Here is a 13,274-nt window from a genome sequence, read left to right as displayed (position 1 = left end):
CTCTACCTGCTTTTCATGATGCTTGTTTATTGTCCATGTGTATTCATTAACGGTGTTTGGGTCAATGAACCCAATGCCATAGCGTCCACCTTTTCTCATTTCATACATCTTCATCCTGCATAATACCACAGAAAAGAATATAGTGAGGATAATTACAGGTAATGATTGATCAAAAGGATCACTACAGCTAGCTTGAGACTTAAATTACAGAAAGAAATCACTTACATACAATAGCAACTGACGATAGATTTGTCGAGTGCGTCTTGATTGTATAACTGAAACAGTTCAGAATACTCAACGGTCACAGGTTTCTCATGGTAGTAATGATCCTTCTTGACTTGCACCATGAGGGACTCTCGATCGGATCTCTTGGTAATGTCCATGTACCATTGATGTAATTCATACATTCTCGTTGGGAGCTTCTTGACCTCTTCTGGCTTGACCAAAGGTTGGCCCTGGGCATATTTCCGTTTTATTTCCTCCTCTGTAAGCACAGGCATGTCCTCGATCTCGAGGAGTTGTCCAACAGTGATTTTGAGAGTTTCAGCCTGCATTATATGCTCCTGGGTTATTACCACATCGCCCACCTCGGGAACGTAAACTGTTTGGCCACAATAATATTGGGCGCGCGTACTGTCACGTGTTGTTGGCGGCACAACAAGCGGGGGGATCGATTGCGCCGCCTGTTCTCCCAGTTGGGCAACGGTTTTCCCGCATTTTTTGACAGCTGCTTGTTGTTTGCTCGAGCTCGAGCTCGCCTCCTTCTGTAGACGTTGTCGATGTAACTTCCTGATGTAGCGCTCATAGTCTGTGTCAACAGGCTTAGGAGCTGGTGGTTGAGCCATACGAATGAAGTGGTCAACTACTTCCACAGGCACTTTCTCCCTTGGCGGTGGTGGCGGTTTCGGTCCAAAATGGGCGTCGACTTCTGCCCGCACTATGGCATTGGTTTGCTCCTCGGTCCTGTCGTAAGCCCTCTCAGGAAGAGGAGTAGTGAGGTTTGGACCATATTTATATCGCTTGCCTCCGCCTGTACTTCCTGTACTATGACCTCGACTCGTACCGCTACGCACCATAGCTGCGGGGTGTCTCTTCTGCGATTGCTGAGGCGGCGGAGACGGCTGACGGGGCTGAGTTGGACGAGGAGGAGTGGCCTGAAGCTGTGCCGGACTTGCAGTGGCCTGAGGTTGTGCCGGACTTGGAGGAGGATTGGACGTCTGACGCTGTGTCGGACTTGGAGGAGGAGTGGCCTGACACTTTGCCGGACTTGGAGGAGGAGGAGTGGCCTCACGCGTTGGTGGACTTGGAGGAGCGGGAGTCTGCTGACTCGGTGGCGGACTTCGACGAGGAGTCGGGTGACGCGGTGTCGGTGGCAGATCTGTTCTTCACCTCTAAATTTTCAATTCCAGGCCCACCCTGATCTTTTGGCCTACAGATAATATCCCATTTAGCAAGTCTGTACTTCCGTTTTAACTCATCACTCTGCCAGAAAAAACGAGATCATTAAAAGTCCAATCTTTTCCGAACCCCAACTGGGACTTCGAAGAAGGACAAAAGAAATATTGGCGTACTCGTGAGCACCGAATTAATGAGAATTAGTCGGCCTCCATATGACATTAGTTTGCCTTTCCAGAAACTAAGTTTCTTTTCAAACCGATCCTCAATACACTTTCATTCGCTGTTGGAAAGTTTGCGATGGTGAATCGGTATACCCAAATATGTAGACATGCTTCATGTTTAGTAGACAACGTGGACTAGTAAAGCCCATTTGGCCTAGACAACGTGGACTAGGGGTACCCCTAGTGTATGGCGCCATCACATAGCTTGCAAATGAATTGGGTTTTAAATTTGCTCGGGGCGAGAGGCTCTGAAATAATTGAAAGCACGAGCATGCCATAAGTTGGACCAAACACTATGTTCTAATAGAAGGGATTTCTTTCAACACAGAAGAAGCAGATGAAAACAAAAAATTGAGTGAGCACGTTGAGTAAGAGGGGCAAAAAAGAATCGTAATGGTTCGACTTTGAGATCAACTGCCAAATCAGTTCACAATTGAAAATTAATTGAAAAGTTCTTTTTGGTCTGTAAATTATTTATTAAATTTAGATTTGTCCTGCAAACAGTCCCCATTAACTTTACCTACACAGCAAATGTGTCCATTGGCCTTAGCCAAAGCGCAATGTAGGATTGTGTGCTGATAGTTTCTCACACGTGACACCACACATATAGCACAAGGAAATAGTAAAAAGCATTAGTGCAGTGATTCGATACCCAGTTAAATTTGCACCTAGGCATGAACAATACATTCAAATAAAATAGTAAAAAAGAGGCACTTTTCTTTACATTAAGACGCTCGAATGTGTGATGTGCGTGCAAAAAATCGTGGTGTTTGGACATTAGAGGAAGACGTAGTAAAAAAAACTAATTGTGAAAGAAACTTTGAACAAGAACATTGTTTGGACCTGATTTTTGTTTGCCTACAGGTCATCAAATGTCCAAACACTATGAAAATTTGCACTCTCCTTGTGCACCTGAATGTTTTATGTTTTTTTTAATTTACTGTTTTCAAAGCACTCAGTAGTTTGGAATGGAAATTTAAAAATACAATTATTCTTGATTTTTTTAGCTTTCCCGCTACTTCTTTTTTGCGTTGCATAGGTTGTCATTTCTGCAAAAAAAAAACTGTGTCATCAATCAGTTCGCTTAGACAGTTTAGGCAGCAAAATGCTGGTGTTGAAGTTAATGGCCATCTTGTATATTCTGAGTTTTTTTTTTGTACAGGGGATTAAAAATAAATTTGTTTCATCATACTAGTTAAACTAGATTCTGGTATAATTGTGATAAATTAGTTTACTTGAAATAGCCATTTATACTCATTTCCTAAATAAGAAAAGTCATCGATCGTATCGGAAAGCTTTTGGATGACGTACTTTCACAAATTTAAACATTAGTCAACATTGAACAATCAGTTTGGCTAGATAACAAAATAGTTCACGAATCAATTGTGCCCGTGATGACTGACGACTTCACAGAAATCAACCACATGCACGTGCGCGTTATAGCACGAGAAAATTAAAAGTATTCGTCGTCAGGGATGGAATTTCCACATGCATACATTCACGTGGCTCTTGTTCCATGTGACATTGATCACGTGGTGTTGCACATCACACGTCTTGAATATATGTTTATGGAACGCATGCTCAGACTGGGGTCAAAACGACAGGTTGGTCGAACGTTGTTTAACCAGAAAATCGTTTTGAACACACATATGCCATAACATTTATGATGGTACTTAAAAGAGAGAGATTTTACGATACATCATACTACCGAATATAATGTACTGGTTTGGTGGTCAGTATTAATTCCAGATTTTTTCCGCTGTAGGACATTTAGATCGCATCCGATTTTAGAAAAGAGACGATTACTTCCGGATTCATTCCTTGCATGGCATTGAAGGAGAGCCAATCAATGTAGACCCATTTGCATCCCGGTTTTTGAAAGGAAGGATTACGTCCAGATTCCATCCCTCCGGGAGAGATTTGCCGCATTTGCTCATAACACTTGTAAAGAGCAAATCTATTTTATAGGATTGCATCCGATTTTAGGAAAGAGAGAATTACTTTCGGATTCTTTCCTTGCATGGCACTGATGGAGAGTAAATCAATGTAATCCCATTTGCGTTCCAATTTTTGAAAGAGGGGATTGCGTCCGGTTTCCATCCCACGGGAGAGATTTGCCGCATTTGCTCATGACACTCGTAAAGAGCGAATCAATTTCATAAAATTACATACGATTTAAGGCGGCTCTGTTTGGATCCATGGGTTAGAGTTTGTTTGGGTTAGTTTAGACTCAATTAGCCCAAAAATATTCAAACGGGAAGGTTAGTTTAGGTTAGATGCATCTCACCCATGCAAAAAATCTAATCCACCCAAGAGGTGCTTATTTGGATTAGTTCTTCTCGGGATCACTAAAAAGACACATTGTTCTCTTGCTCTCCTTGCGGCTGATCTCTCCCCACTTTCTCGAAGCTTCTCGTCCTCTCCCTCCCTTCCTCTCACACTGTCCATGAAGACGTCTCGCCGTATCCGTGCTCCATCTAACCCTGTCATCCAAACACCTTTTTGCCTAGAGTTAGTTCGGGATTAGTTTAGGATTAAAATCTAAATCTAACATTTAACTGAGTTAGAGTATCCAAACAAGGCCAAAGAGAGGATTCTTTCCTTTCTTTGCAGTATCCGGACCGAACAAACGAGTTGACCATCTGACTCGTGTCGCGCGGGCTCGAGCTGGTTCTCTACCAACCACCAACCTTCCTAGCAGCGACCAGGACCCATCCAACGCCCACCCCGCTACGCCGCTTCCCGGATCCACGTATATATACCCCGCACCAACCAGGAACTCCATTCACCAAGCAGCAAAGCAAGCCAGCTAATTAATAGCTCCTCCGCCTCTTCTTCTTGCTCTCCGGCAGCAAAGCTAGCTAGCTCAACTTCATTAAACCAACCCTTCTCTCCGCCTCCCAACCTTCTTTGCTCCTAATCAAGGGTTAAACTGCCTACCTAAAAGGAATGGGCAGCTTGGGCACCAACCCCATGTCCTTCTCCGCCATCCCCGACGACAAGGTGGCGTTCGAGCCGCTCAACCCCGAAGATGTCCGTGCATACCTCCACAAGGCTGTCGACTTCATCTCCGACTACTACACCAACGTCGAGTCCATGTCCGTTCTCCTTAACGTGAAGCCGGGGTACCTGCAAGACGAGCTTAGCGCGTCCCCGCCGACCTACTCCGCGCCGTTCGACGTCACCATGAAGGAGCTCAGGACCTCCGTCGTCCCCGGCATGACGCACTGGGCTAGCCCCAACTTCTTCGCCTTCTTCCCCTCCACCAACAGCGCCGCTGCGATCGCCGGCGACCTTATTGCTTCGGCCATGAACACCGTCGGATTCACATGGCAGGCTTCGCCTGCAGCGACTGAGATGGAGGTCCTCGCTCTCGACTGGCTTGCACAGCTCCTGCGCCTACCCGCCACCTTCATGAACAGCACTAGCACTGGTCGTGGCACCGGCGGTGGCGTCATCCTTGGCACAACGAGCGAAGCAATGCTTGTCACGCTAGTCGCCGCCCGTGACGCGGCGCTGCGTCGGAGCGGCTCTGTCGGCGTGTCCGACCTCCCACGGTTGGCTGTGTACGCTGCCGACCAGACCCACTCCACGTTCTTCAAGGCTTGTCGCCTCGCAGGCTTCGACCCCGCCAACATCCGCTCTATCCCTACCGGGCCAAAAACCAACTATGGGCTCGACCCGGCAAAGCTTCTCGAGGTTATGCAAGCTGATGCCGACGCCGGTCTCGTGCCAACATATGTCTGCGCGACCGTGGGCACCACATCTTCCAACGCCGTCGACCCGGTGGGCGCCATCGCGGATGTGGCCTCCATGTTCAATGCATGGGTCCACGTGGATGCTGCCTATGCTGGCAGCGCATGTATCTGCCCGGAGTTTCGCCATCATCTCAATGGAGTCGAGCGCGTGGACTCCATTAGCATGAGCCCACACAAACATGCCTTGATTGCACATGTCTCTATGTCCGTGATGCTCACCGACTGAGTGACTCATTGGAGACCAACCCAGAGTACCTCAAGAACGACGCTACCGAGTCCGGCGAGGTCACCGATCTGAAGGACATGCAGGTCGGCATCGGCCGACGCTTCCGTGGGCTCAAGCTTTGGATGGTCATGCGCACCTATGGTACCGCAAAGCTCCAAGAGCACATCCGTAGTGATGTTGAAATGGCCAAGATGTTTGAAGATTTCGTCCGTGCCGATGACAGGTTTGAGGTGGTCGTACCGAGAAACTTTGCTCTTGTGTGCTTTAGGCTCAAGGCAAGTGGAACCATGACGGAGCAGGATGCCGACGAGGCCAACCGCTTGCTAATGGAGAATCTCAACAAGACTGGCAAGGCTTATCTTGCCCACACGGTGGTCGGTGACAAATTTGTCCTCCGTTTCGCCGTTGGATCATCGCTGCAGGAGGAAAGGCATGTGAGAAGTGCATGGGACCTCATCAAGAAGACCACGAGCAGTATCATGGATTAAGTGTATGGACCTACTATTCAAGAAGCTAAACAAATTCCTATATTTAGGGTACAATTATTATTTTACATTTCTTGTTCTTTTATTCTCCTTTGATTATGATTATTTAGACATGGGGTTCTTATTCCTTTTTTGATCTATATATACCGACCGAGGGTCTATATATATAGCAGGCCGGTACCAAAGAAATTGGTTGTACGCTGTAAAAGGGCTTATACTTAATATACATGATATGATTTTTTTTTTGTTACCGTACTCTGCTAGCGAGTGACGAATCCATGCCCACGCATCTCGATCAAGAAATATACGTTGCACTCAGTAGGTTTTTTAGGTTTCAAGATGCCAAACCGAAGCCACTCGGTCACCATGTGCTCTCAACTTCTCATCAATTATTTGGTCCTATCTACATGCCGTACAATCCCATCTCCAAAGTCGGATCGTGCACGTCTGAATTAATGGCACTTGCGCCGCAGCATTAACGGACGTGCGGATTCGCAAATGAGGGAACGATCGACAAGTAATTTCATGTTTGAGTATGAAATGCGGCTTAATTAAAGCTTGAATCAAACAAAGCAAAGCAGAAATACAAGTGGCCAAGTGGGAGTACTAGAGTAGGACAATATACTACAGTAGCAAGCGACTGTTTACTGAATGGAACGATTGGTACTTGCAACCAGTCACCCACCTGAAACTATACATCAGATGATTCACTCGTGGGATCAGCTCTTACAGGTTATTGCAGTCAGTTGTTTGGTTTTGGTTTTATTTACGTTGGCTTGGATTTTAATTATGTTACGGTGGTCAGAGGCGAATCTATGTGTAAGCTGTGGGGTCGGGCTTTTTTGAAAAACAGCCTAGAATCACTGTTCACTTCCTGTTCACCGTGAAGAAAAAAATCCATTGACCCCACAGATTCTTGAGGCTGGCGCCGCCACTGGTGTTCCTTTCATTTGCATATCGTGATGGGCTGCAGTTGAGGCAGTATTTGTTCTAAGAAGATACATATTTGGCCCTTGGTGTAGCCTGCGTTGGTTGTGTGAGCCCCTTCTATATTTGGGGCCAGTTCTTTTGCTGACTTCTAGAATAAGCTTTTACTAAAAAAAATTAGTTGGGCTTCTAGAATAAGTTGGGTAGGAGCAGCTTATTCTGGAAGCCCAGCAAAATAACTAGCCCTTGAAAGGGAAGAGTATTTGTAGCGCTTGGGCACTACACACCCCTATATGAACATTAAGTTAAAAAAATACTGAGAAATTTCAAAAAAAAACTGATACATTTCCTGGTATTTTTATATAAAACTTCATATGGGAGTAGATTGGGCACGCAAGTTTCATATCCCAAGATTTCAAAAATGTTTTTTCTCCTATTTTTGGGCGGTGGAGCACCCAGGTGCTCCTGTGTATTTCCTCCTTAAAAACTCGTGTTCTACCTTGAAATTGTAAAACTACTGCCATAATGCTCACATGGGCCGAGCAATGAAGATCTCATTTGCTCAGCTCGGCTCCCGGCTCCACTCGCTTGCTTCATTGCTAGTTTAGAAAACAAAATGGCTATCAATTTTTTAATTTGAATGAGTTGTTAAATAAAAGTGTGTTCACAGATTTTAGAAAATGTCATGAATTAAAAAACCATGAAATTTAAAAAAATCATTAATTTCAAATAATGTTCAGAAATTTGGAAAAGGATGAACTAATGTAAAAGAATTCATAGACTGAAAACTTGTCTCAAACTTTATAAATATTCAAGAACTTGAAAAAATATTTGTCTATTTAAAAAATATTCATGTTTTAAAATAATATTCATGAATTATAATATGAAAAATAAAAAGAATTAATAAAAAAAGAAAAGGATAAATAGAAAAGAAAGAAAAATACAAGTAATACATTGCAAAAAACCAAAAAACACCCGTCGGCCCAATACAACTAGGTGTGTGTTACTCTCAACCAATGACACACAGCCTTACAGACAGGGCCCATAGTGACCCCCACAGCCCGAGATACACGCGGATGCTCCTAATCTAGGGAGCACTAGGTTTTTTGGAGTGAATGAGAGTACATGACCATAAGGGGGATGTGGCTGTTCTAATCCCGAGCTCATGTGAGCTCGGGTGAACAGTAAGATCAAAAAAATGGAATTTAAAAAAAACTGAATTTTTTGTTAGAAACATTTACAATTTTTTTGTTAGCCAATGTTGTTTTTTCGTAAAAAAATATATACCCGAACAAAAGTAAGTCAATTTTATTTTAAAAAACTTCTGAACTATTTTGCCTTTTGTTTAATTATTTAAAAATCCTCATATAGGGTGTATATAACCAGGAATCAAAGTGTATTTCTCAAGGGACCATTAAACTACCCGACGCATATTGAAGGTTCCAGCCATTGAGCCATAGACAACACACGTGAAAAACTAACTCAGCCAAAAACCATTTGAACCGAGGCAGCCGAGGAAGAAGCGCCATCCATGATCTGGCCCAGCAAGTTGTTCCTCTCCTCGTCGGTCCACGAGTGTGACTGCACCACTATCTCCCAGTCCCAGTGCCCCTTGTCACGAGCATGCCCTTCCTTGAACACGGCGACACACCGCAGCGCCGCGCACGCTCCCATGACGAACCTGACAAGGTAAACCTGCCTCGCCGTCCCCTCGAAACCGACCATCACGAACTCCTTGAGGCCATGGTGCCGAGGCACGGCAGCCCCCCAGCTTATCTCCTCGCCGGGTTCATTCACGCAGGCGGCGACGTGGATGTGGAGGGTGTCGAGGGAAGGCGCCTTCTCGAGGAGGAGCCGGGGCCACGAGACGTCCCAGGACGAAGGCACGTCGGCGACCAGTAGCCTTCTCAGGTTAGGCAGCAGCGACGACGGGTGGTGGCTCCACGGCACGATCCACCTCTCCGGTCCGGTGAATCGGATCATAAGGCTGGCAATGTCCGGGGTCCGTCGGACGAGGAAGTCGAGCACCGTCCTTGTCGGCTGGGCATCGGAGAACCAGGCGAGGTTGCACTGGCTGAGGCGGGGAAACGAGGCGGACTCCGCGAAGGACACCCTGGTTCCGAGCGAGGCCAGCCTCTCGAGGCCGGGAAGGGCCGCCATGCGTATCATCGTCGGGAACTCGCACCTGTCGACGACGAGCTCCCTGATCCGCGACATTGGGGCGTCGACGGTCATGACCTCGGCGCCGCGGCAGAGGCAGCACACGAGGTGCAGCACCTGCAGCTGCGGGCACGAGGCGAGCACGGCCTCGTAGGCCGCGACAGGCACCGACTCCGGCATGTCTTGCAGGACGAGCTTGGTGAGCGCGCCGTGCTCGTGAAGCGGCGGGAGCACGGCGCAGCCCCCGAGCTTGAGCTTCCGCAGGCGCGACGCGCGGGGACGCTCGCAGAGGCCGTGGCCGGGAAAGGCGTGGGCGGCGGCCGGCTGCGTGTAGAACGGCGCGGCGACGGCCTCCAGATTGCTGACCCCCCAGTCGTCGATGGCCTTGGCGACGAGCCGGTTGATGAGGCCGCTGTTATTGTCGGCGGAGAAGAACTGGAGCCCCAGCCGGCGGAGCCTCCGGGGAGCGTCCAACAAGAGGCGGCTCTGGATGAAGCCGATTAGGGCGCGCATGGCGCGGCGCTCGTACCTCATCAAGTTAGCCAGGACACTCTCATCCGTGGCGTCGTCGATCCTGAGATGGAGGCGGAGCCAGCTGCAGTAGCGCTCCGGGAGCACGTCGAAGACACTGAAGTCCAAGGCGGGGAGCTCGGCGGGGAGGCGGGACCAGCGCCTGGACAGCGACGCAGTGCCGAGCGCCGTGCGGGTGTCGACGCGGCGCAGGATGAGGAGGAGGAGATCATCGGGGAGGGCGCTGATCCTGTCTTCGCCGCCGCCGCGGACCGCCTTAGGAGGCCGCCGGCGTGAGATCCGACCCGTCCCGCGCACCCTGGCCATGGGTGAACTGCGCGACCTACGGATCTAGTAATGTTGCTGGGTTGATGTCGCGGACGATGAACTGGAGCCTGTTGAAATATGTTTTAATCCCGTACGTGTAGGGCATGGAGTTGTTGCGATTGATTTCCCTGCGTATAGTTGTGGTAGATACGGCTCAACTTTCAAGTTATATCTGAACAGACCGCATCTCCATGTAATCTGGAGCATTCGTTAAGTCTGTTTTAAACCCTGAGCTAATGAGCTTGTATAGTGTGACACAAATGAATCATCAACCTTAAATCTCTAAAATCGATACCCTGTACTCATCGATCTTGGTCAAACTAAACCCTGGATCTGTTTGATGCACCGGGAAAAAGATAATCTAGGATGGGATCAATCGATACTCTAACTCACTACATTGGCCCCACCAGTCATATCCATGCTATATCCCAATCCTCCCTGGGGCGATAATACTACACGCACAGAGGAAAACAATGGACTTTTACGGACCCTCCATGCGTGTCCTCCACTAATTACCCTCCCCCCCTTGATTTTCATTGGTGGGGCCCGCCTCATTAAACCAAATCTCAGCCAATCACTGCTAACCACTCCGTCAAACCCCCGTAAAACAGCCCGTGACTGTGCTAGACGCCAACCTGCTGATCCCAACCAGGATCAGTCAGCTCCCCAACCGTGTGATTTGACGCCAACACAACCGTACCAAAGCACGCCACCACCACCTAGCACACCCAACGCCACACGCAGACAAGGAGGCAGGCAACGGCCCAGCCTTGATGGAACCGAGTAGCCACGTCAAAAAGTTGCCGCAACCGTCACCGAGAGGGGCTCCGCCATGCCCGGGGCCACCCCCACGACACAAGCATAAAGGTCCCCGCCGCTGAGGGAGTCCTGGATTAGGGGGTGTTCGGGTAGCCGGACTCCTGGACTATGAAAATACAAGATTGAAGACTTCGTCCCGTGTCCAGATGGGACTTTCCTTGGCGTGGAAGGCAAGCTTGGCGATGCGGATATTCAATATCTCATACCATTGTAACCGACTCTGTGTAACCCTAACCCTATCCGGTGTCTATATAAACCGGAGGGTTGTAGTCCGTAGGCAATCAACTCCATACACAACAATCATACCATAGGCTAGCTTCTAGCGTTTAGCCTCCTTAATCTCATGGTAGATCTATTCTTGTACTACCCATATCATCAATATTAATCAAGCAGGACGTAGGGTTTTACCTCCATCAAGAGGGCCCAAACCTGGATAAAACATCGTGTTCCCTGCCTCCTGTTACCATCCGGCCTAGAGGCATAGTTCGGGACCCCCTACCCGAGATCCGCCGGTTTTGACACCGACATTGGTGCTTTCATTGAGAGTTCCTCTATGTCGTCGCCGTCAGGCCCAATGGCTCCTACGATCATAAATAGCAATGCAGTCCAGGGTGAGACCTTCCTCCCCAGACAGATCTTCGTCTTCGGCGGCTTCGCACTGCGGGCCAATTCACTTGGCCATCAGGAGTAGATCGAAAGCTATGCCCCTGGCCGTCAGGTCAGATTTGGAAGTTTAAACTACACGGCTGACATCCGCGGGGACTTGATCTTCGACGGATTCGAGCCACTGCCGAGCGTGCCGCACTGTCACGACGAGCATGATCTAACTCTGCCGCCGAACAGTGCCCTGGAGGCCGCACCCGCACCAGCCCCGAACCTTAGTTCGGAGCCAACTGCGTCGATCGAGGATGGGCGGTTGGACGCCACCTCGGGGGCTGCGACCCCAACGGCGATTGAGCCGAACACCAGCCCCGCACTCTGCATGACCCGTGACTCCGAGGATCCGGACTCCTCCCCGGACTCCGAACCCCCCGCGCCCCTGCCAATCGAATCCGATTGGGCGCCGATAATGGAGTTCACCGCCGCAGACATCTTTCAGCATTCGCCGTTTGGCGACATCCTGAATTCTCTTAAGTCTCTCTCTTTATCAGGAGAGCCCTGGCCGGACTACGGTCAGCGAGGGTGGGATACGGACGATGAGGAAATTCAAAGCCCACCCACCACCCACTTTGTAGCCACTGTCGACGATCTAACCGACATGCTTGACTTCAGCTCCGAAGACATCGACGGCATGGACGACGATGTACGAGACGAGCAGGAACCAGCACCTGTAGGGCGCTGGAAGGCCACCTCGTCATATGACATATATATGGTGGATACTCCAAAAGATGGAGATGGCGATGTAACAGTGGGGGATGACGCCCCAAGAAACAGCCAAAGCGCCGGCGTCAGTGGCGCCGCTCTAAATCCCGCCAAAGAAAAAACGGTGATTCCGGCACGGGAGATAATACTACCCCGGATAGCGCCGAAGAACACCCACCTCAGCAAGATTCGGCACAGGAAGATGGAGAAGTCAGCCCTCATGAGAGAGCGGCAGACCGAGAGGTCGAGGATGATAACTATATGCCTCCCTCCGAAGACGAGGCAAGCCTCGAGGATGACGAATTCGTCATACCATCAGACCCCGCCGAACAAGAGCGTTTTAAACGCAGGCTTTTAGCCACGGCAAGCAGCCTCAAGAAAAAGCAGCAACAGCTTAGAGCTGCCCAAGATTTGCTAGCTGACAGATGGACTGAAGTCCTTGCGGCCGAAGAGTATGAACTCGAACGCCCCTCCAAGAGTTACCCGAAGTGCAGGCCGCTACCCCAATCAGAGGAGGAAGCACTTACATCACCAGCGCATGACATGGCAGACCGGCCACCTCGCGGCCGCGACAGAGAGGCCTCTCGGCCCTCCACCCAAGCCATGCCCCGACGCCGCTCAACTAAGGCACGGGAAAATGCGCCCGACCTGCGAGACATACTGGAGGATAAGGCAAGACAAACAAGATCGATCTACGGAGCGCGCAGGCGCCCTACGGCATGTGACAATGATCTTCACTCCGGATACAACAAATCCGGCCGGGCCGAACACAACAGACATAGCTCTTCCGAGCTGCGTCGTGATATAGCCCAGTACAGAGGCGCCGCACACCCGCTATGCTTCACGAATGAAGTAATGGATTATAAAATCCCAGAGGGTTTCAAACCCGTAAACATCGAATCATACGATGGCACAACAGATCCGGCGGTATGGATCGAGGATTATCTCCTTCACATCCACATGGCACGCGGCGATGATCTACACGCCATCAAATACCTCCCGCTCAAACTTAAAGGACCGGCCCGACATTGGCTTAACAGCTTGCCAGCAGACTCAATCGGTTCTTGGGAGGACCTGGAAG

General features: G+C 49.3%; 1 protein-coding gene and 1 pseudogene across 1 annotated transcript; one reads left to right on the top strand and one right to left on the bottom strand.

The window, feature by feature from the left end:
* Positions 1 to 4,420: 4,420 nt before the first annotated feature.
* LOC125534329 (tryptophan decarboxylase 1 pseudogene) lies at positions 4,421 to 6,334 on the top strand (annotated as a pseudogene).
* Positions 6,335 to 8,497: 2,163 nt separating this feature from the next.
* On the bottom strand, positions 8,498 to 10,027 carry LOC125538148 (putative F-box protein At3g29830). The gene has a single exon (XM_048701444.2). It carries the CDS (start codon positions 10,010 to 10,012, stop codon positions 8,498 to 8,500), a length of 1,515 nt encoding a protein of 504 aa, XP_048557401.1. The 5' UTR covers positions 10,013 to 10,027.
* Between the last annotated feature and the right edge of the window lie 3,247 nt (positions 10,028 to 13,274).

The sequence above is a fragment of the Triticum urartu genome, chromosome 2A, assembly GCF_056163025.1.
Source record: "Triticum urartu cultivar PI428250 chromosome 2A, HENAU_Tu73, whole genome shotgun sequence".
Lineage (NCBI taxonomy): Eukaryota > Viridiplantae > Streptophyta > Magnoliopsida > Poales > Poaceae > Triticum > Triticum urartu.
Note: the sequence above shows the minus strand (reverse complement) of the source record. Positions and strands in the feature narration are given on the sequence as shown.

Coding starts and splice junctions, on each gene's coding strand:
- LOC125538148 (XM_048701444.2), bottom strand. CDS start 10,012: ATGGCCAGGGTGCGCGGGACGGGTCGGATCTCACGCCGGCGGCCTCCT.